We start from the raw sequence: 23,507 nt of genomic DNA, 5'->3' as shown, positions 1-23,507 counted from the left end.
GCACAAGATTGTGAACTATCATGTGGCTATACCGGCATCAAAGTTCTTGCAGCCAGTCCAACGCCCTACCCGTCTCTAACACAACCTTTTTACAACCACATGCCAAGAAAGACTGTCTCAACAAAAAATTTTTTCCATGAACCATCGCCGAATGGAATTACTGTACATGTATGTATGTACATCCCTGAACACCTGATCAACATAGCCAGCACTGATAATTTCAAGCAACAAGTAACAGCATACTTCTAAAAGAAACACCACCAAAAGACTACTACTAATACTACATGTATAGAATAGCTCCTCTGTACGTACACCCTCCCTCCCCTCTGTGGTTGATCGACCTTATAAGGAGGAGTTGCAGAGTATACTGTCAAAGTTAAAGTATTCTTTTTTTAAGGTACAAAAGGCACACCTTAGTTGAAACACATATGTTGTTCATATGTTATTGTTTTACAATTTTTCAAATTGATGGCGCTGTTGCATTCATAATTATTATGTGTAAACTTGAGCATAGATCAGTGTAATATTCTTCCAAATCGAAAAAGAAGCAAACAAATAAAAACTTTTCTATCAAGAATTAATCAGGAGATGCCCAATTCATTTTGTTGGCCCCCACAAAAGTGTGGGGAGGGCCGGGCACTCATATAACAACTTTTATACATTAGTTCCCCCCGGGCACTTGTGATAAGTGGATCTTTATGCCCCCACCGGAGGTATTATGTTTCCTAGTTGTCTGTCCGTCCGAGCTTGCAAGTGCAATTTCTCAAAACTGGTAAGGCGTATAGTGATGCAATTTGGTGGACGGGTGGCAATTGGCGGTCTCCAAATTTCAGTAGGTTTTTGTCGCAAAATATGGTAATTAAGTACCTAATTTGCATAATTTATGCATATCGAGCTTAATAACCTTGTGCACAGATTATCTGGAGATTCTAATATGGGTTGCAAACTTACAATGATGAAACTTGGTGGAGAGTAGCACAGCCAGAGGTTCTTCACCTGATTAGATTTTCAGTGCAAAATATGCATAATCGCAAGGTCATTTTGGGGTCATTTGAGGTCAAATTGCCATAGATTGTTGCAGGTTCATGAAATTTGGTGGGAACGACCACCCTAGCAAGACAAAAAATATCAATATCATTTTGATGTCATTTGGGGTCATCCAGGGTCAAATCTGCTGCAGGTCTGCTGCAGGTGTATGAAATTTGGTGGGAACAACCACCTTAGTGAGGCAAATAATGTGACATCACTTCAAAAGGGGCCAAGTGAAATTGCACCACACAGTGTCGACACCCAGTATTATAATATAAACTTAATACTCCGTTGGTGAGCGACGGGCGATTGGTATTTCACCGAACGCAAGAAAAGGAGGCCTATATGATTGGCTAGAAATAGAGGTTATCCGTGTTCTATAAGCTGCATATCCTACCAGCGACTTCTATACCTTGTTTAGGACTCTCAAAAGAAGTACCTGCATGTGCAACCATGACTATTTCAAAATAGCCCGCCAAAGTCATGCAGGTAACTCCGAGGTCGTGCATGGAATTAGTTTGAATGAGGAATACTACGGGAACCAGTGCCTTTTGTTAGAAGTCACGCATGAGTAAAGTGGATAACCTCTATTGATCGCTAGATCGCTCAGTGGTGGGGTACAAACTCAAAATGGAGACATTCAATTTGATTAAAATCAATATATATTCTATTATGACATTCAATTTGATTAAAATCAATATATATTCTATTATTGATGCAGACAAAGATAATGGTATACATGTAGTGTGTCAATAATGTACATTGTATAGATACAGCACCTGGATCTTACACAGGTTCCTTTATATAATTCATTTTTCAAACAGTTGAATATATCACAATTTTGACTTATGATTTCAAAATCTTTATTTATAAAATGCAGTAAAATATATCCATAGCAAACAGCAAGGCCCCGCTAATTTGTGTATTGCAATTTGCATTTCGAGTTACTGTATTGGAAACAAAACCTGCATTCTGACAACAAATCGAATTTTCTATAATGGCAACACCATAGGTGGTACTGATCATGCGCAAATCATGGAATAGAAACTCTGCGGCAGGCTCTGTGGTATATCGTGTAAATGGTATGCTTAGCCTGAGTCGCTCGGCATATCTCGAACAAAATCGCCATGCGTAGCTTTTGAAAACCGAGAGGATTCGCCGTACTATCACTGCAATTTTTGACACGAAGATATAGGGATGATGACGCTGTGCACCAGTTAAAATGATGCACGTCAAGGTGGAGGCATTTCAGCCGTCACTTTGCGTCGAGAACCGCGCAAGTCGAGAACTGCGAAATTCTAGTTTATAAAATGCAACCCTAACTGAGATCTTATTCATGTTTTTCAAAATTATATGTACGTCTAATTTGTCATTATTAATTAGCCCTAATCATTTTCTTTTGTCTCTCTACATTGTATTTTCTCATCAGAGTGTGCTTAGAATTAGTGAGCCCATTAGACATCTGTTGAAGGGCTCCTCAGAGAGGTGACAAAACAGCTAGGTCAAGTGTGGCTGGCTACAGTGTACTGTGAGGAAGGAATGTCTGCATCAGCAGTGTTGAATCCTTGCTGACAGGACGCCTTCCACCCAGCCAGAGACCTTACATAACATGAAGACTTCTTGGCCGTATACTATACAACATTTCACCCCATCATGAGTAAGTATCCGCTATGAGATGTTATCTTGTGGTCGCATGACAGACCAAAGTATTCATTCCAGCCAACCTTCCTCAGTTTTTGGCCTCCACACTGTCTGTGGGGCTTATGTTATCCAAATGGTTGTTTGCGTAGTTGTTTGGCTGTCCGGGCGGAAACAAATTCATTAATCAACAGTGCAGCTCCAACGCAATAACCAATCAACTTCAAACTTGGTATGGTGATAGGATATGGTGTGTGGTCTGATGTGCTTTATAGTTTGGTTTCATGTTATTTACATATTTATGAATGTTAATAAGCTTATTTGCATATTACATGTTATTAGTATAATTTACAAACATAAATTTATTATTTACACATTTTTATGTGAGGGCCACCTTTAATTATGAAGTGCGTAATTCTAATCGAAGCTTGTATTCTGGTATCATGCTCATTCAAAGGGCTGTAATACTTTACAACTTCACAAGTGATCAACAAAGTACATACTTCTGTAACATTTCTACTGCATGTAGCTCTGAATATTACAAATTTGTAAGGAGTGCACGAGAGGTGAAAGTGTCCCAATATGATTTTTATTTTTATCATCAAGATTCAGCTTTATCAGTGGAAAACAGGATTGAATTGATTTGAAATCTGAACGATTATAGGCCAATTCTAAAGTGTGTCGGATATTGTGTTGGGTGGAGCTTCCTGCCTGTTGACACCTGAAGAACATGATGAAGAGTACAACCTGTCAATCAAGGTTGGAAAATATGTATTACAGTAATACTTTTCAAAATGAAGTCATGTGCAATTTACACATGACTTCATTTTGAAAAGTATTTTTAAATTTTGGGAGTAGCTCAGGTTGGATTGACAAATTCGGAAGTACATGTAATTATGGATTCAAGAAATCTAATTTCATTTGAGCACTACCGTATGAAAAATGGCAATCTTTGGAGTGTGGTTTCAGTTGCCATAAAATATGGCAGACTTTGGTGGTTTACACCCCCCTACAACCCCACCCCCCGAAAAAAAAAACACACCAAGAAAAAGCAAGCTCAAAGATTTTTACATGCACTAATTTTTGGTAAATGCATATGTTTGGAAAATGTATTTTGGAATCTCATAATCAATTATCAAAATTAATATTTGTATTAAAATTATGAGCAAATGCTTGTATCAAGATATTGAGTGCTTAGACTTGTTCCAAATCATTGAATTTTTGTGTGTGCAATTGTAAGAAAACATGTAAAATTGCATGTTTTTAGCCCAAATTGCAATTTTAAAATTTGAATTTTATTGCCATGAACTAGAGGATAATCAGGATTTAGCTATATTTCATGTGGCAAAACATGATAATATTTTTTCATAATCCTTAAAACATGCTGTATTTTTCTGGAATCGGGAGTAGACTGTTCATGCAGGATATACTGAAGGCTCATATTCATTTAATGAAGTTAAGACTTCCTGCAATACCAGACAAGTGAAGATAATTTACAATTTCCTATAACCATTCAATTTTGAATATAACTAATTTTCAATGACCTGTTTGCTGTATACCTAATTGGCTACCCATTCTGGTGTGTGTAGAACTGTCACATAATTTCTATTGTTGCCAAACGAGGAATTGATCAGTGATCCTGAACAGCGATGTACATGTAATCATGGTTGCAATCTTGTGATTGAAACGTGGACATGACATGTGTGCATGCATACAATAAATGAGTGTGTATCAGGTGGTATACATGTACATGTACAATGTTCGTAGGCCTACGTACATATTTTTATTTTTAGTGATAATATTTTATAATTTGTATAGTGTGGTACAGACAGGACATGATGTGGCTATGCATGTACATGGTGTAATGCACAAAAATATAGTCAGACCCCCCCCCCACACACACCCCAACTCTTACCCATGCACAGGTATCGACGTCTTACTATAAATAGGGGAATGTTGTATGTATCTATCTGGGTTAATCAAAGGCTCCGTCAGTTTCGATCCAAATGTCACCAAATTCATACGGGAGATCGAGGAATATACCGAGACGGTAATGCGAAAATTTGGTTGAAAACGGTCAAGTATTGGCCTCAAAATAAGTAAAAAAGTGAGTTTTTCGGGCAAATTTATAGCGGTAGTTTGTTTACGGCCTATGTCAACCAACGCGTCCACATTTCTAGCATAAATCAGCGCCGTTAAGCGCGTCGGCGACACGACCCGCCGCTTGACTTGCACGCACGGGTGCCGCACGTGCGCTTAGCCAACTTATGCACGGGGTTATGGTGATACGGGATAATGGGATAACGGGATTAGGCCTACGAAGACATAAATATAGTAAGGGTACGGGAGGGGAAAAAGAAAAGAAAGAAGGACACAAAATGGTAGGCCTACTTTGGATGGATTATAGGTCCCACGGGTACGGGGTTGTGGTTTAGAGTGCGGGATGGGGTTACTAGATTACCAAGATGATTCGGAATGAATGAGGAATTTTCAATGAGTCTACCTGTACAGTAATTCCTGACTCTTCCATTTACTAATCTAGCGGGGACCCGCGCAAAGCGCGGGTGTCCCGCTAGTTGATCTAAAGGCAAAACAATAAACAGCATGACAAACAGACAGATACCCGGGTTAGGCATACATTTGCATGCACCCAAATACACAGATTGCACCATAGACAACAATATGATTACACAGACTTGTGTCAGTTTTAGAAGTAGAGTTTAAAACCACATCAGGAAATACTTCCAACTATGATAATTCACAAATACATGTAGGACCTACATTTTGTATGAGCATGTAGCAGTACATACAACAGTTAAAGGCCTATTCAGCGTTGTCATCAAAATTTAGTTTCTTGCACATTTGTTAATTAGTAGCATGTATGTGCAAATATTGCCTGCTATAGGCTAGTGGTGAAGATAAGAAATGTCTAGTTGTCTACATTTCAAGCTTACCTGACTGCAAATGCACTAAGGAAAATCATCAGTATTTATATAAATGGGTTTTTTTTTTGATATTTTTTTTTGGTTTTAGAGTGTCCCTGGACCTACATTGTACATTCACTTTTTAAAAGCAGTTCATACACTTCACTGGAATCACTGATGATGGCCTAATTTTAAATAAGAACTTTGAATTTGCATTCTTACACTGAACTATTTTTGTAAAATCCTTAAGCTTGTACATTATGTAAAAATTAAACATGATTTCAAGCAGAACAGCATTCAAAAATAAAGTAAGAAATTACAATTTTGGAGGTAGACTACCAACTCAGACAGTATTCATTATTATCCTTTCATGGGGCATGTGTCCAGTTGTAGTACTTGTTCAGTTGCTCACAAAATTGCTGTCAAAATTTGGTTAAATTATAATTCCAACAATGTATGATGTATGAAAACCTAACGATGTGTGAAACCAGCCAAAATCTATTCATAAACCAGGCGCCCATGGCGGTTTTACAAGTTTGACATGTTGTAGGTGACTCTTTTTGTTGCGGTTGAACGTGTGGTAGTAAAATAAACTGACATTGTACAAAATGTACGATAAATGAGTTGATGTTGTGACATGTAGTGAAAGTTACGGAAACAAAGAAGTAGCTAGCTAGCCTCCAGTCACCCTTCCACCCATGTTTTGCACAGGCAGTCGCTAACTTGGACAGCCCAAGAAATGCATACATTGTACATGTGGTTTAATTTCTCTTTTAAAAAAATCTAAATTTTTGTAAAATCAACAACTTGGCCTCTAAATTCCTAATAAACTTGTTCATAGATTTTGCCTTAATATCTGATGCATTTTAATCGCATCACGGTTGAAGCGTAAAATTGCAACAGTCAGCATTTTGATATTTAAATATTTTCAATTCATCTGTTGTGTTCTGTTCTGGCCTGTATATTTCTAGGTAAAATTATGATCATTCATAGGCTTAGGATTATGATGTTTGTCTAATGCACACATGCATCTACATACAAGTACAGGATTTAAAAAAAAAATTTGTGTGCGTAAATTGACAATTTTGACATTAATGTCATCATTTTTGCAAGTATCCACCTCAAAAATGGCTGACTATATTACCGTATTGGTCCGAGTATAGTCCCACCCGTTTTTTATGTGAAAATTTTTCACAATTGGGGGTGGGATTATACTCAATTTCAAAAAAAAAAAAAAAAAAAATTTTTTAATTTTTTTTTAAAGTTTATTTTTTTCCGGTTTTGGAGTGTCCCTGGACCTAGACCTAGATGCTAGGATCATTCATGCATTTTGAAATCATTAATAGAGTATGACATGAATACAAATTATCAATTTTCATATTAAAAATACAAAATATCTTGAAATTTTTTTTTTTTTTTTTTTTTTAGGTCAACCATAAATGATCCTAGCATCTAGGTCTAGGTCCAGGGACACTCCAAAACCGAAAAAAAACTTATAAAAAAAAAAAAAATTTTTTTTTTTTTTTTTTTACAATTTCTGAAATTTTTCGAAAAATGGGGGGTGGGATTATACTCGAACGTGGGACTATACTCGGACGAATACGGTACTATTAGGTCAAATGATCTGTAGTTAAAGTAAATTAAAAGGGCATTTCGTGATCCACAGCCTCATCCTCTCACTTTTTTTCTTTAAAAAAATTTCTTGCAGATTAATTTGTTCTGGTATACCAGAACGTAATGACAACAGTGGCCTATGGAGCAGTGTAATACACATAATCATGCATAACTCACAAACGCAAAATCAGAATCAACTGAAATTTTGGGAATAAGCTTTTTTTGTGGATATCTACTGAAAAATGTCATAAAAAGAGGATGCTAGGATCACAAAATACTCCTTTAATTGTGTTTAAAATTCTTTTATCAAGCCAAGGAAGTATGGGAGATACTGTTCGTAAAGAAATGTACTGTAATTCGAAGATCAACATGCAGGTGCAGTATCCCACAGACAACAATTAGTCCAGGACAAGTTGCGATACGTATTGCTTATCTGATCAGCAAAGAAGATTTTGTTACTTACTTGGATTTTGTCATGGATTCCTTTAGTGTATGTCTTTAGATTTGTGTTTGCGCATAGAAAGTGATGAATACCAACCCAGCTCAAATATCTGCAGACCATTTTGTTGTCCGTCGCTCCCTCCAGCTATTGGTGATGAAATTGCAAGGTGGATTGAGGATGTGGGGAAAATGATACACAAAATTACAGAACTAAAAACACAAATTGCTATGAAATAGCTAGAAGCAGAAATTATGCAAAATTGATTTAGGAAGCAAAATATTATTTATTTCTTTGTTTATTTTTTGTATGTATTTTATCTATTCCATTTATTTATTTTATTTTAAATCAAAAATTCAATTGTTAAAAATTTATTCTATTTTATGTCATTTATTTTATATTTATTGATTTTGTTAATTACGGTACCCGGTATATATTTATTTGTTTGTTTGTTTGTTTGTTTGTTTGTTTGTTTGTTTATTTATTTATTTATTTATTTATTTATTTATTTATTTATTTATTTAAAATTTACATCTTTATTTCATTTTATTTTGTTTATTTATTTTGTGGATATGATATGATATGATTTGATTTGATTTGATTTGATTTGATTTTTTTTTTCATTCATCATGTTTTCTAATCATTCAAATACAAATGTAGGCCTATGTAGACCTGTCCTGTATGTTATTCATTCAAGATGCACCCTTTCTAGGTAACAAATGAATAGTAGCCAAGAAATTTAAAAGTGACATTTAAAACATCATAACTCCTCCACCTATAAGCATGCATTAATATTATTAGAAATGACATTGTGTTAATTGCACAAATAAATGTTGAAGCAATATTACAAAGTAATTTGTCACTCTCCATTTGATATTGCCACATAACATACATGTGTAGTATAAAGATATGATCGTCTAGAGTCTGTCGGTATGTGGGAATGGGATTCTGAATAGAGAAGTATAAATAAACGCACTATTCAAGTGTGATTCTTAGGGGGCAACATGGCATTGTTAAAGGAAAGGGTGAAAAGTTTATGTCTAAGCAACAATAAAGCCGCCCAAGTGCAACGTTATACCGTGGACTTTCTCACTTTCTCACCTTAACATTTGATAGAAGCTTTCTTGAATAACATGAATGCTTGAAATGGTGTACATGTAGGCCTACAGAAATGTATATTGTCCCAGACAGTTATAATTTACTATACTAACGACAAAATATGGTGAAATTGATTTGATGTATTTAAATGAACAAATAAATGTTTTGGATATTTTGTGGGTCTTTATTTACGTGTATTTAGCTGCATGTTGTTAAAATCTGCAAATATGCCTGAAATGCCCCCCCCCAAAAAAAGCTGCTGATCATAACAAAAAGTGCCTGGGCTAGGACATCAAAATATGCTTTTTACTTTAAAATTTTAGTAAATGTTGATATACACTTAGGGCAATCTGCATACTACATGTAGTTGGGAATATATTTATTTTTATCAATCCACCACCACAGAGTTTCTGAAAGCAATTGTGACGTAAGGAAGATCGTACAATACTTTTGTGCAAATTTCCTGCTTATTCATATCCAGGAATCGGATTTACTTTGAAAATTTGCATTATATAGGTGATGATATTTTATAATGTTTAGTGTTTACATCGCAGACTTGTAGTAGTACCGGTACCCGTACCAGTACTCGTACCCCATTTTGGCTTTAATTTGGACCAGTACCCATACTCATGGACCTCATAAAGCAACATAAAAAATCATGTTCTTTGAAGTTTGCCATTGTAAAGGCACTAGAAATGTCAAACTATAGATAGCACATTTTAGAAATTAAAGGAAAAAACAAACAATGCCAAAAATAGATTCAAAATAGATACCGGTATATATGACAGTGACTCAGTTGCTAAAAGTGGTTTGTACATTTGAGCATTTTGGTTAACCCTGAGCTTCGTAAAAAAAAAAAAAAAAAGACAGTCACTGACCTGATATCATATTTCTACAATATTGAAATATTATCCAATCACAGATATCTGTGATCCAATTTAAGTATTATTTATTTCACAGATTTTGCTTTACAGTCCTTTGCATACCTTTATTATAGATTGTGTGAAACACACTATTTTCTAAAAGTATCAGTTGTGTTATGTGGGAAGACAAAGTAAATGTTGAATGACTGGAAAAATGCATTTGAATTAAAAATATGTTATTGCAATCTCTGTAGCTTTATTGTATCACCAGTCTATGCTACCACACTACTGATCTGGAATGAGGACATAAAGCAAACAGCGTACATGTACTAAAAATGTACCATATTTGGGTTATTCCTTCATGTAATTTTGCACGAGGTAGGGTTAGGATTAGGGTCTGAATTACTAGCATCATAGGCCTTCAAACAAGGCCTATATAGATGCTAGCATGGAATCATTTATTTTCAGGGGACACTTAAATCTTTTGAAATGAAAGTTATAATGGGAATTTACAATGCATCATCTTCGTAAACAAGAGTGTTGGAGAGGGGTGTTTGTGCTCAAATATTGAGAAAAATAAGCTTACACTCACAGGGAAAGGTACAGGTTCAATATAGATCCCAAAGCTCATTATTGAATTTGGGTTTTATTTTTCCCCCATGTGCATGATTTTTCTTGGGGGGGGGGGGAGGATAGCGAAAAATTCTGTTTTGTCCTATTGTTTGTCATAACTCAATAACTGCAACACATATGGAAATATAAATGTGACCATGCTTCCTTGACTCATTTCCTTAGAAAACATCAATGTGCAACAAATGCATGTATTACCCTGCAGAAATTTAAAATGTATTATTTCTGCAAAATTCCCAAATCTTGAAAAAATATTGCCTGAAGGCTCCGACTAGCCTTAAAAGGTAATTTTATTTAGACATTGGCTAGAATTTGGTTGTACTGTGCACTGGCATGCTTTATAGACAAATGTCACTCCGTAAATTTTGTGGTGGGGCCTACAATCCCGGAAAAAATGTGTTCGAACACCCACTGTAATTCCCATGTTCATCTTAGTATAGTGCGCACGCTATATGAGTCACTGGAAACTAAGATTTATAATAAAGTTCTCTCTATGTTCATCTTAATCATATCCCCTCCCCTTTCCCCACCAATCAATGTTGGGAGAAGATATGTGAAGATGAGCATATTGGGTATGCCAACATTGTGCATGGGGGTAGAAGGGGACTATTTCCAATAAGGCCTTTAAAGTGTTCGAACAATTTTTTCTGACATTGTAGCTAGTAGGGAGGGTGGTAGTTTGGTTGAATGAAGTATTTGCTGCACTGTGCTCTTGTACACAGAACTAGAGCGGTTACCGCACCATAGCTGAACCATGGGGCTTCAAATGGCAGTATATTGTGGTACATGTACATGTATATATCACCCCTTTATTGACCCCTTAATGACCTTAAATGAATTTTAAAATATTTTAACATGTTTAGAATGTTATAAAGATCATTGCATTTAAATATCAGCTCAATTGGAGCATTTATGAAAACTTGACCTTTGACCCCTTTATGACCTTAAATGAATATTAAAATATTGTAAACATGTTTAGAATGTCATAAAGATCATTGCATTTAAATATCAGCCCAATTGGAGCACTTTTGAAAACTTGACCTTTGACCCCTTAATGACCTTAAATGAATATTAAAATATTGTAAACATACATGTTTAGAATGTCATAAGGATCATTGCATATAAATTTCAGCTCAATTGGAGCATTTTTGGTTAAAATGACCTTTTTGACCCCTGTGACCCCTTGGATGACCTCTGACGCTAGGAAATATTTTTAATATATTCTTTACTCCTTCCTCTTTCATTTGACATCACTTGGGGGTTCATACATTTGTGGCATTTAAAGATATGTCCATTTCAGACCAAAAGGTTAGTCAGTCTGTAAGTAAGTAAGATACACTAATGTAGGCTGATACCATTTCATGGTTCAGCAAAAATTATGTAAGATACACTAATGTAGGCTGATACCATTTCATGGTTCAGCAAAAGGCTGATACCATTTCATGGTTCAGCAAAAATTATGTACGGTACTTGGACAAGGTATGTATAGAAGAACACTCAGTACATTGTACATGTATGTCATGTTTCCAAAAATTGATCAATTCCAGGTGCCTTTCAGGGGAAAAACTTGAATGGCTGATGATTCATCTTGAATTTACAGTGCAACCTGCCAGGTTCCTCACTTCAAAAGGGCACAAGGAGAGACAAAGTGCAAGAAAAATCAACAAGAAAATCAGCTATCCCTTTAGCAAATTATGAAGTGTATAAAACATGCCATGATCATTCATTAGAATTGTAGAGTTTAGATAGAGAAACCATTCTAAAGAATTCAGTACATCAGGCTAGTTTTAGGGTTACAATTTGGGTTTGTTATAAATGGAAATAGTGTTAGGGAATAGATCTAGAGATTATTTTTTTATGATTAGGGTTAGGATTGGGATGGTGTCTCTTATTGTTGGATTAGATTTGAAGTAAAATCTGTAAAGACAGAAATGTGGAGACATCACCCCAATCCAAATCCCAATTCTAATAGAAAATAGATAAGGTACACTGGCTGATTGGACTGCTGACATTTTGACTACTGGTAAAATGGAAATTGTAATTTTTGTGTGATTAATTTTTCACGCTTTGCCAATTTTGAACAGTGTGCCTTGTTTTTAAATTAGCAATAGAGGCCGTCAGCGTGACGTCATATGCCGCCATCTTGTGGGTACACGCTGCGATGGTCGTTCGATCTCCATGCGTGATGACGCGTGATAACAGCTAGCAGCTGCGTATCAAGCTGCGCCCTGCGCGTAGTGTCCGACGCATGAACACGCGTAGCATCTGTACCCACAAGATGGCGAAAGGCTGACGGCCTCTATTCTGAATTTTTAATTACATTTATGTACATTTATGTACACAAAAAGAATATAATTATTTGCATCTTGTCATTTTCAAGGTAGCAGCTTGGAACGCAAAAACACACAAATAAATGTGGCACGAAAATTTCTAAAATTACAGTATCCACCTTAGCCTATTTCCAGCTTTGAGCATTGAGTCCAAATTCTTAATGCTATAGGCCTACTCACTTTGTACAAGTAATGCTCATCCCAAGATGAGACCCACATCTAGGTGGAAACCTGAACTTGATGTTATGTTATGCATTAAAATCCCATCAAGCCACCAATCCTGATAATCCTGGGTTTTCATCCGGGGTCACTCCCATTGTGGCATGTACACCATCCGCGATAATGAAAATGCGTAAAAAGGGTAGTTTTTCGTCGTGGGTAAGCACGATACGCGCGTAACACGTTTAGGGTGTCAAAAACATGAAAGATTGAAAAAAATGGTAGCAAAATTGCAATTGCTAATGTATACGTGGAAATGAAATTCAGGGTATGAAATTTGATACAAGGAATAAAATCCCTGTTTAGGGTGTGAAAACACCTGTTTAGGGTATTGTTTTAGCCAAGGGTTAAATCCTTGTTTAGGGTGCTTTTCAAAAGTTGATTATCGCGGATGGTGTACAAGCTACAATGGGAGTGACCCCCCTGGGGTTTTCATGCCTTTCATGGTTAAAATATAATCAGGTAACATGAATTTAAAAAAAAAACCTGCAAAAATCTACCCTATAGACATCAATATAGCTGTTTCAAATTGTGAATAAAAGAAGCGACAAAAATGTTTGGAACAGTTAAAATCACCAAAATATAACCCCTGCGAAAATAACCAGTTATATCAGCAATAATGGCACAGAACAGTGAGAACACATGATACATGATTGGAGGGGAGGAGATAGAATGGACAATTATTGATGAAAACTCATCCCCTCCTCAAACCAATATTAGATTAATACGAGGGCTTCCCAGTGTCATGTTTGTTACTTTTTAATTATTAATGAGGCGTCATCCAAGGGGATATCCACTATGTACATTGTAATTAAATTCTATTCAGGTATGTACATGAAGGAAGCTTTCATTGGTGTCATTCAGGTATTTCTTGTGTTTTGTGAATTGAACATAATGGGTCTTTGAAATACACAATCACACACATAATGATACACATGAATATTTGTTGCTAAAATAATTCAAAAATACAATGTTTTCCAACTAACCTATTTTTGCAAGCAATGAGGTTACATACATACAGTTTTAAGAATACAGTTGATAGGTACACATGCAGATTGAAACTAATTTTTCAATGATCATATTCACCGGCCTTAGCCTGTAGAGTCACTTATTTAGTCTTTTATCATTTCAGCATAACTCATCTCATATATGTTTTTTTTAGCGTTCATATAAATTATGCAGAAAGAAAACAATTCTAACCCATTTTTTTCCCCATTTCATACATTGTAGCCATATGGCAAATTAAATAATAATGTGTTTGGAATGTTGATGATTTTGTTTTCAACTTGATTCAAAAATACTTAATTACCGGTATATGGTAATTACTGTAAAGATTCACCTAATGGCGCTAATGGACTCCCTTGATATAAGTGGAATTTTAGGGACAACCTATAAGTTCCCTCTCCGTCCCGTAACATTCCCATCAGCAAATAAGGGTATATAGAACCTTAATGATTGTTGGGATTTCAGAGGAGGGAGCTCTCTATTACACATGAAATTTAATAACCCCTGGAAGGTAAAGAAGCCCAAAGTGCGCCATTAGGTGAATCTTTACGGTATATCGTTTGTCGGATTTAGCGAATGAAGTTGCTGTATGATGTCAATCACAAAGCTGGACTGGACCATTTTGGTTCCCAAGTTGAATTTGCATTTCAAGTTTGCACATTAGCCTTAAAATACTCACATATAAAAACATACAAAGATACGTACATGTACATGTATGTATTTACAATAATGTACGGTACTACAGTTTTAGGTACATGTATGTAATGTATTCCACATGCAATGCATGTTTACATGTACACTGTACATTTATATGTATTTTTGGTCTGCAATTAATGACCCAATCATATATCATGGTCAGTCATCAGAATAACTTTTCCTCATGATACATGTATGTAAAATACCCTACATTTATCAATATTTACGAATCTGGAAGTAATGAAAATAGGAATCAGTCAACCATATAGCTTGCATCCCCATCTGGGATGTATACATAGATCTGATGTATTATTAGGCCTACTATTACTCCCTTCGGTTGTATGTTTTTCCTCGATATCGACCTATGATGAACTCTCAAGACAGATGGTGACAATTGAGACCTGCTTCTTAAGCGTAATCATTTGCATCGTGCTTGCGATGTGTTCATGCTACACGTGGTACATGTGTTAGTAATACTATAAAGTTCAATTTTCAATGGTGGTTTATTTTTCATGCTTTTGATGGTTAACCAGATAACCGTGAATTTAAAACCAACAAAATATTTGCAACCACAGGCTTCGATATGTAGCTGTTTGAAACTGTGAATAAATGAAACCACAAAAATATTTGGAATAGTTAAAATCACAAAAATTTAAACTCAGCAAAAATAATACATTATAACGTATGATGGGCAAAATATGTTGAAATGGAAACCAGGTTTTGTTTGGATCATCATCAGCATTTATATTATAGCAAGCATATAGAAAAGGAATTGTGATGATAAGTTTGAAATAGATATATTTTATGAAATTGGATGTGTTGAAGCTGCAGGTAGTGAGTTTCTCCCGTTAATTTAGAGCTTAGTTTTTAATTAAAAAAACAGCAAGACAAACTTATGCGACATGATCTAAACATGGTGATAGTGATATTAAGATCTCTATAGGCCTACATGTAGGCAACAATAGGAGCAAAAACAATAAAAACACAAGAAAATTAACATATGACCAAATATGCCAAAGACAGTGGATTTCATCATCAGAAAGCATTAAAGCAATATGTCAAACAAGTCAGTGATTCAATTGTTAAATTTCCCACTTTGGGCTGAATGGATCAGTGTTGTGGGAAAGGAGTCCAAATTTCTGCTAAAAATAATACTTATTCCCCCCCCAGCATGTCAAACAAACCATGCAATGACCCAGCTTAGCCTGCCAACAGTTGCTTTCCCTTTTGCAGCCTCTCAAACAATTTTGCCCCCCCCCCCTCATTTGCACATGCCAAATTTTTGGAAACCAATTTGCAAACCTAAATGGACATGATCACATGTAACTGATGTAGGGTTATTGTTTCCATACTGTTTATCTACCCCATGAATGTGTGCCAAAAATCTCTGGCCCCTTTTGACTTGGTAAATTATTGTTCTTTTAGATCAGTAATACGATCATATCACTATTCTTTCAGGCTTTGTTGCTTTTAGTGCATACTATTGTCCATCCAGGCATTATACTGTATATGTACAATGTACATACTATCCAGTCTGCATGGTCAGAGAAGTGCATGCAACCACGCTCGTCAATGAGAGCCACAGACTGCGACAAAAATATCATAGCAGCCAGATCAAAAATATCCGACACTCAAAGTGAGAAACATTACATGTGGGCTTTCCTAAAAGCATAACACAATACATTTCTATCTGGAGCCCATCATCGTCATTTAGCCGTCCATCTCCGTATACAACGCAAACCCATCAATTAATTTAGCACTAAAGCTTAGACTGCCCTAGAGAATTACCTCTTTGTGAATATAAACATTAGAAAAAGCCAGCAGGATTTGTGGTAGAGTCTCGATCCGGAGGTTTACCCAGCTTGTCAAATTTGTTTTGTAGATGGCCGTGTTGGATTTTTTATGCCAACTCAGTATTCATGTTTATTCTGATAGCATTTTTATGATCTGTTCTGAGTATCGGTATATGATCGCCATGTTGTTGGAGACACAAAATATTTTGGATGCTAGTCTGTCAGTATCTGTTACTAAAAATAATATGGTAAAAGTTGACATTTTACGCAATTAGTTTTTCATGCTTTGTCAAATTTTTCACTCTTTAGTTTCTTTAAATTTGTGATTCTAAGACCTACACAAAAGGAAGCAATATATTTGTGTTGTGTTATTTATATGGTAGCTGCATAGAATGTCTAAGAGCAAAAATAAATGTGGCATGAAAATTTCCACTTTTGCAGTAGGTCTATACGATGTATTGGGATGTACATCAATTGATCCTTCACACTTTACAGATACTTGCAATATTTGGGATCTTTGTGCACTGTGGTGATGCCCCATGTTCTTTATATTGTGAATTACGGTGACCTACATATCGTCATTGCACAGGAAAAACCTCCTGTGTGTCATTGGCCCCTAAACATGTTTAAAGCAAAACCTCCCATGTAACCGCCTCTTTTAGTAGTTTTGTTTTAAAGGCCACTAGATTTGGTTCAAGGGGCACAAGGGAGGTTTTTCCTGCCCAACAACGATATGACGAATTCGGATGCAAAAACCTATATCCATTTTTCCTCATTATAAGGAAATAACACTGATCAAATATGAAGAAAATATTGTGCTACTTTTTTATCATAATTTCAAAACTTTACTTTGGATTTTCTATCCCAACCCATCCCATCCCAAGATGAGGTGAATAAGATGCATTTTCTCCCGCACCGGGGACCCGGGGTACTATTGGGCTATTTCATTATAAATGACAACATTGAGTCCCAAAAGGGGTCAAAATTCAAACTCATTTATTTCATGCAAATTCATTATCATTTCAAAGTTCAGATGGTGTGTCAATAATTCTCAAAATATTAGAGCGTCAAACCCTCAGGAACCATTAAAAAAATTAAATTGAATTTTTGCTGTGTAAAACATAGCTGCCGTCTGGAGGGGACATTTTTTTAAACAATTTAATACACAACTTTGAAAGAGTATATGTAACCAACATTGGGTTCATACTTATTCATATTTAGTCTGTAATAATTGTTGTATGTTCCTTTACACTTCAGTGTCTTAAATATGCCAGTTTCAATATAAAACAATTAGTAAATTGATACTAATCCAGATAAATGGTGCAAAATTACTACATATTTTAAGGATAAACTTTATCTTCACATGAAAAATTCATGAAATAGTCATTTTGTCCTGCCCAATAGCTACACTGATGCATAAGTGAGTATTCTGCGTCAATCTGTTGTACTAGTCATGGAAAACCTAAAATAAAAGACCCCTCCTGTGTCATTTGTTCTGGATAGGACACATTTTTTAACACATAATAAAGCATACTTTAACTTAAATAGAAATAGCTGCATCAATATTATTGCATCAATATTATTGCATAAAAGATCCCCAGCATTTAAAATCCACTACAAACAGGGTTAATATTCTGGTTAAATTAGGAATATTGCAATTTTTAGCTAACCGAAGTTCAATGCAGAATAATATCATATGTGTTCTCAACAACTGGACAATAATTTGAACACTAAAGTGGTTTGTAAGCATAATTTGCAATAAAATGCAAAAATTTCTTGTGGGTTTGGCTCTTTGAAATTTTTATTTTTAGTTTGTTTACCAATTCATGGAAATGACATAATTGTGCTGGAGAGGACATTTGTTAAATTGCAAACAGAATCGTGGATACAGGCTTGCAAAAATGCACAAATACCAAATCATGTGCCACCTTGGTAGAAGGAAGACCACTCTTCCTCTACAAATTTCACATTCTATGATATAATCCTTCTTATTTCAACAATTAGTAATTAACTTCAGTTCTGGAGAGGACAAATTTTTAACGCGGAACTGTGGTATCAAGAACAAGTGGTCTACTGTATGTAAAATAAATGAATTCCTCAATCAGTGCCCTGTCCCATCAATTGGTAATATAACACAGATTATACAGGTAGGGTAAGGGTTTATATTTCCTCTTTAATGTTAACAAAAATGGAGGCATGAATTGGAGAGGACACTCATTTTTTTATTTATCGCAAAATGCCAATTTTGCAAGAATCTACGGAATTTTAACATTTTTGCACCAATTTTCACCATTCAACTTGCATGATGTTCCACACATATCATATTTTCATTGCAACAAGCACATTGCCATAGAATGTACCTAATTTTTCAAAGAATTAATTCAGAATACATGGGCAAAATGAAATGGGACTCCAAAATTGGGTTAAAATGTACCTTTTGGCAATTTTTTTTTTTTTTAAATAGACAGAATTCTGTAAAAATGCTCATGTAGCTTGTAGTTTGTGGCATACTTAGAATTAAGTTAATAACACTGCATTATCACCCTAATTATATCAACCAGATATGATAAAAGCCATTTTTGTGAACGTGTCATTTATAATGAAATAGCCCTATTATTACAATATATCGTCACATAGTATTAGTGCTGTCATCGCAATGTTTTTTTCTTTGTTGACATGTTGCCATGAAGTAAGCCTAACTCGGTAGAGATATGATATACATGTCATGTACTACCACAGTAAATGCATATTTTATGCATTATTTTTAATGCATGTATTTTAAAAAGACATCATGGTTATTCAAAATAAATGGCTAATTTTACCACTACTTCATAGGTACCATGTGTCATAAAACAATGACGATAAATGTTTTTAAATCCAAATTTTTGTTGAGATTGGCAATTTTTTCTGATGTCGACATAAATTGCATGTCGATGACAGCACTACACAATGGATATGTGTATATAGGACCCACAAAATATTATATCAGAGCCGGACTGTATACATATGTAGGCCTACATACAAAAAAAAAAAAAAATTACCAGTATATGCTGCATTTTTACTCCCAACAAAACAGGTTAGCAAATTATGTTGCACTTCATTCATAATACATTATTTACCTGACATAATGTAGTTACAATAAGAATGTGCTACAACAGCTTACAACGACAGCGTATGTATGCACAATGTACATGTGCTGACAATGATTGTAATTATTTGATATATCAGGAAATGATGTACTTCTCATTGCTACAGTAATTCAAGGTACAGGCTCATTTGTAAAAATAGTATGTGTTTTGTTAAATATTAAAGGTCACATAATATTGCAATTAAAGCCTTAATGTACGATTTCCGTCAAATTTTAATTGTGTTAAAATTTATTCAAAATGTTTAAATAATGTTAGTAATAACTGACAGGAATGGTTACTGAAAGAAAGGTAAAGTGAAAGAAACCCCACTGGTTATTTTGGCCATTTAACACACAGTTCTATAGGAGGACATATTATTATATTTTTTTAAATTATGATAAATACAAATGTATGTTGAACTTTGCTCTGTTGCCCTACAAAAACAACAAATTTGGCCGATTCCATTAGGTGCAAGTTGGGACATGTGTAAACATTACAAATATGCAAAAAATTCAGGTTTGAAAAAATTAACCAATTTCATATTATAAGATTGTACATTATGGCTTTTAGTAAATAATCAAAAGGTACATTTTGTGGACAAAATTAACTCATAGATTTAAAAACTAGTATCTGATTTGAATAGATTTTGTGATATGAAAGAATAGTATTTTCACCTAAATCTGCATAAGACCCTGTTTAGTGTTTACAATAGGCCTATACAAAATGTACATGTATGTGAAAGAAAATCAGTTTTACTTGGTTTTGAATTCCAACAGAGGATTAACATTTATTAATTTGAGTCAGTGCACATGTACTGTGAGCATGGTAAGCTACATGTACGTACGGTCAGTGGTGGGTGTTTAATATTATTACACCATTATGCACAAATCAATTGTAGTCCCGGCCCCCGGTGGCCGGGGATAGCGGGGACCTATACCTGGGGATGTAATTTTGGAAACTGTTACAAACATGTTACAGTCCCGGCTTAGTCCCCGCAGGGCGGGGCACTATTTCTGTGTACATCCCGGGGTACATCCCTGGCCAAGTTCCTGCCCCCTAGCCCCGGGCACCATGTTCGAAGTCCCCGCGAGTGTTTCCCCCGCATATGAACCGGCACAGTTGTGAGTACTCTTCTATTACGTCCCGTGTACACTCCCGGGGTAGATCCCGGCCTGTATGAGAGGCATTACATCCCCATACACTCCCCACTACGTCCCCGCACTGCGGGGACACATTGAGCTGTTACATCCCCGGCCAAGTCCTGGCTCGGACCCCGCTATTGCCAGGCCCCTGGGGGGCCGGGACTACAATTGATTTGTGCATTATTTAGTTTCAGTAAACATACAGTGTTTAGCAAAAGTTTCAATTCGTTCACAGACTGGGATGTTAACCCCAGACCCTTGGAAGAAGATTGCTACCAAAGTTTACTTGCTTGTAATTTGTAATACTCTTCATTTCAAGGCTATCCTTGCATAGGGTCTGTGTTTCCACTCACCAATATATATTCTCATCCATGTATGTAACCTAATTCCTTCTCCATTTTCTTGTTTTTCCATTTGCAGGTAGTGATTATTTTACTTACGAAAACGAAGCTGCTCTGGAGAGAGCCAAGAAGGAACGACTAGAAATATGCTTCAAATATGACAGAGTTAGTATCCATTCTTAGGGTTTAATCAATATATATATATGGGAGGAGGGATATGTAGGAGGCCACAATTATTTTTTTTCACAGGAAAAAGGGAACAAAAGTTGTTTTTATGCCTCCTCTGGAGGTATTATGTTTCTTGGTGGTCCGTCCATCTGTCTGTCCGAGGTTTCGAGTGCAATTTCTCGGAACAAGTAAGGCGGTAATATAGATTAGATGTGATGTCATATGTGTAAGACATTGCTTTGAAATTTTGAAGCTGATCACAATGAAAATCACTCTAACAAGCACTGCATGTATGTTTGCTTATAAATGATTCTAAAAGACTCCATGTTTTTTTTCTGTGTGTTCGAATAAGTTTGGTTAATATGGAGTGTTGTGATTGAGTGTTCTCATTAGGACAATATTATTATTATTATTATTTAATATTCTTTCTTTATTGAGGGTTATACTGCTTCAGTGACAAGCACTGCTTTTCATGCAGGCCCTCGTTGTATACATGTTAGCAACAAAATATATTACGATACACAATATTTACAAAATATCATACAGTATTTACAATGTACGAGGGGGTATCCAAAAGTTTTTGACATCACCCAGAAGTGAAAGAGCTATACCGATGAAATTTTGTCAGTGTAATCACTGGTCCTTATGTACATTATGGTCCAAAAATGGTCTCATAAGTATGTTTACTTTCTTTACATGGGGCACTAGATGGGCAGTAGGCACATAACCTGCAATATGGTGAAAATTGAGGCACGCATCATGTAAAAGTTCCTGCATTTGAAGGGTTAGGCCTACAATGCTCAGAAAATCTATGATGAAATTAAAGCAATCTACGGTGATGATTGCCCATCATATGGCACTATTGCTTTTTGAAAAAGGAATTTCCAAACTGGCCACATGTCTCTCACAGATGAGCCAAGAAGTGGACGTCCATCACTTACGGATGATGCGGCCACAGTGAAAAAACTCAAGAAAGTGGAGGATCTTATCACGAAAAGGTTATGCGCCTACTTCTTATCTAGCGCCACCTGTGAAGAAAGTAAACATACTTACGAGACCATTTTTGGACCATAATGTACATAAGGACCAGTGATTACACTGACAAAAGTTCATCGGTATAGCACTTTCACTTCTGTGTGATGTCAAAAACTTTTGGATACCCCCTCGTATTTACAATATATTACAAATTAATTATAAATACCATGATTCAAAATACAGAAATACAATAATTATATTTATATACAAAAATCAAGCAAGCAAGTGAACAAAATGTAGATAAAGACAGGCCTAAATTTCTTTAATTTTTTTTTTGACTGAAATTGGCCTTAAGTCATAATTCCATGCATAGGCTGCCCTGACGTGAAAAGTACGTTGACCAGAATTTGATTTAAGTTTTGTTTGGTACAATCATTGTATTAGAAGTATGATTTCTAGTCATATGATTATGGTTATCAGGAACAAAATCAAATTGAGAAAATAAGTATGATGGATATTCATTCTTCAAACATTTGAAAACAGTCATTTTTTAGAGTATTATGCCATCTTTGATCAAGTTTAACCCACTGCAATGTAAACTACAATACATATTATTTAATTAACCTTTGTTTTATCTCGCTATTCCATTTAAAATCCACACTACCCCTGTGGATGATTTTAGAAATATCTTCCACAGGGGGAGTATGAGTTTCAAATGAAATGAGCATATTAGGCAGCTCCATTTGAACTTCATACACCCTCTGATAAAATTCAACCTGAATCTTCCACACACATGCACAGAGGGAGAATGAGTTTCAAATGGAGCTGCTACTGTGTTAATTCCATTTAATATTTCCAAAATCTTCCACAGGGGTAGTGTGGATCCCGGGTGTGGATATTAAATGGAATAGCCCAATAATTTTGTCATTTACTCTAATCAATGATGATAATGTGAATTTGTGATTGAAGGTGCAAAGAGCATGTTGTGGTAGTAGCAAATAGCATAAATATTTGATAAATATCTAGTCTGTAATCTAGGTTATTAACCCTAACCATAGACCATCCAAACATGATCTTGCCCTAACTACACAGCATGCTATATAATACTGAAAGCCGCTGCGCATGGATGCACCCCACATGATGAATCATTCCTAGTCATATACGCACAGATTTGTTGACCGGGTCAGCGAAACACCACTACTGGTGCTCTGGCATGTGAGGGGCCCCGGGTTCAAATCCCACCCCAAACAAACAACTACTTTATTCATCATATCTCTTTATTACCTAGCTGGGGGGTTTACACCCCCCCCCCCCCAAGCTAGGTCCTGTTTTGCTATCCGTTCTTTCTTCTTTCTGGCAATTTTGTGGCATTTTTTGCTCTAGCTCAGACATGCTTTGACCGATTTTGACCTAACTTGGTCACAACCATCATTGACCATGACCATACATGTCACATGACACTTAAGTTGTCAAAG

At 35.7% G+C, this 23,507-nt stretch overlaps 1 protein-coding gene across 1 annotated transcript in view; it reads left to right on the top strand.

The window, feature by feature from the left end:
- Nucleotides 1–23,507, top strand: part of LOC140166510 (uncharacterized) — a 127,636-nt gene that overhangs the window by 5,415 nt on the left and 98,714 nt on the right. The window contains 2 exon segments of the mRNA XM_072189990.1: nt 2,459–2,686; nt 20,969–21,054. Of these exon segments, the coding sequence (XP_072046091.1) occupies nt 2,683–2,686; nt 20,969–21,054 (90 nt within the window). The 5' untranslated portion in view covers nt 2,459–2,682.

The sequence above is a fragment of the Amphiura filiformis genome, chromosome 12 (genome assembly GCF_039555335.1).
Source record: "Amphiura filiformis chromosome 12, Afil_fr2py, whole genome shotgun sequence".
In the NCBI taxonomy this organism is placed as follows: domain Eukaryota; kingdom Metazoa; phylum Echinodermata; class Ophiuroidea; order Amphilepidida; family Amphiuridae; genus Amphiura; species Amphiura filiformis.
Note: the sequence above shows the minus strand (reverse complement) of the source record. Positions and strands in the feature narration are given on the sequence as shown.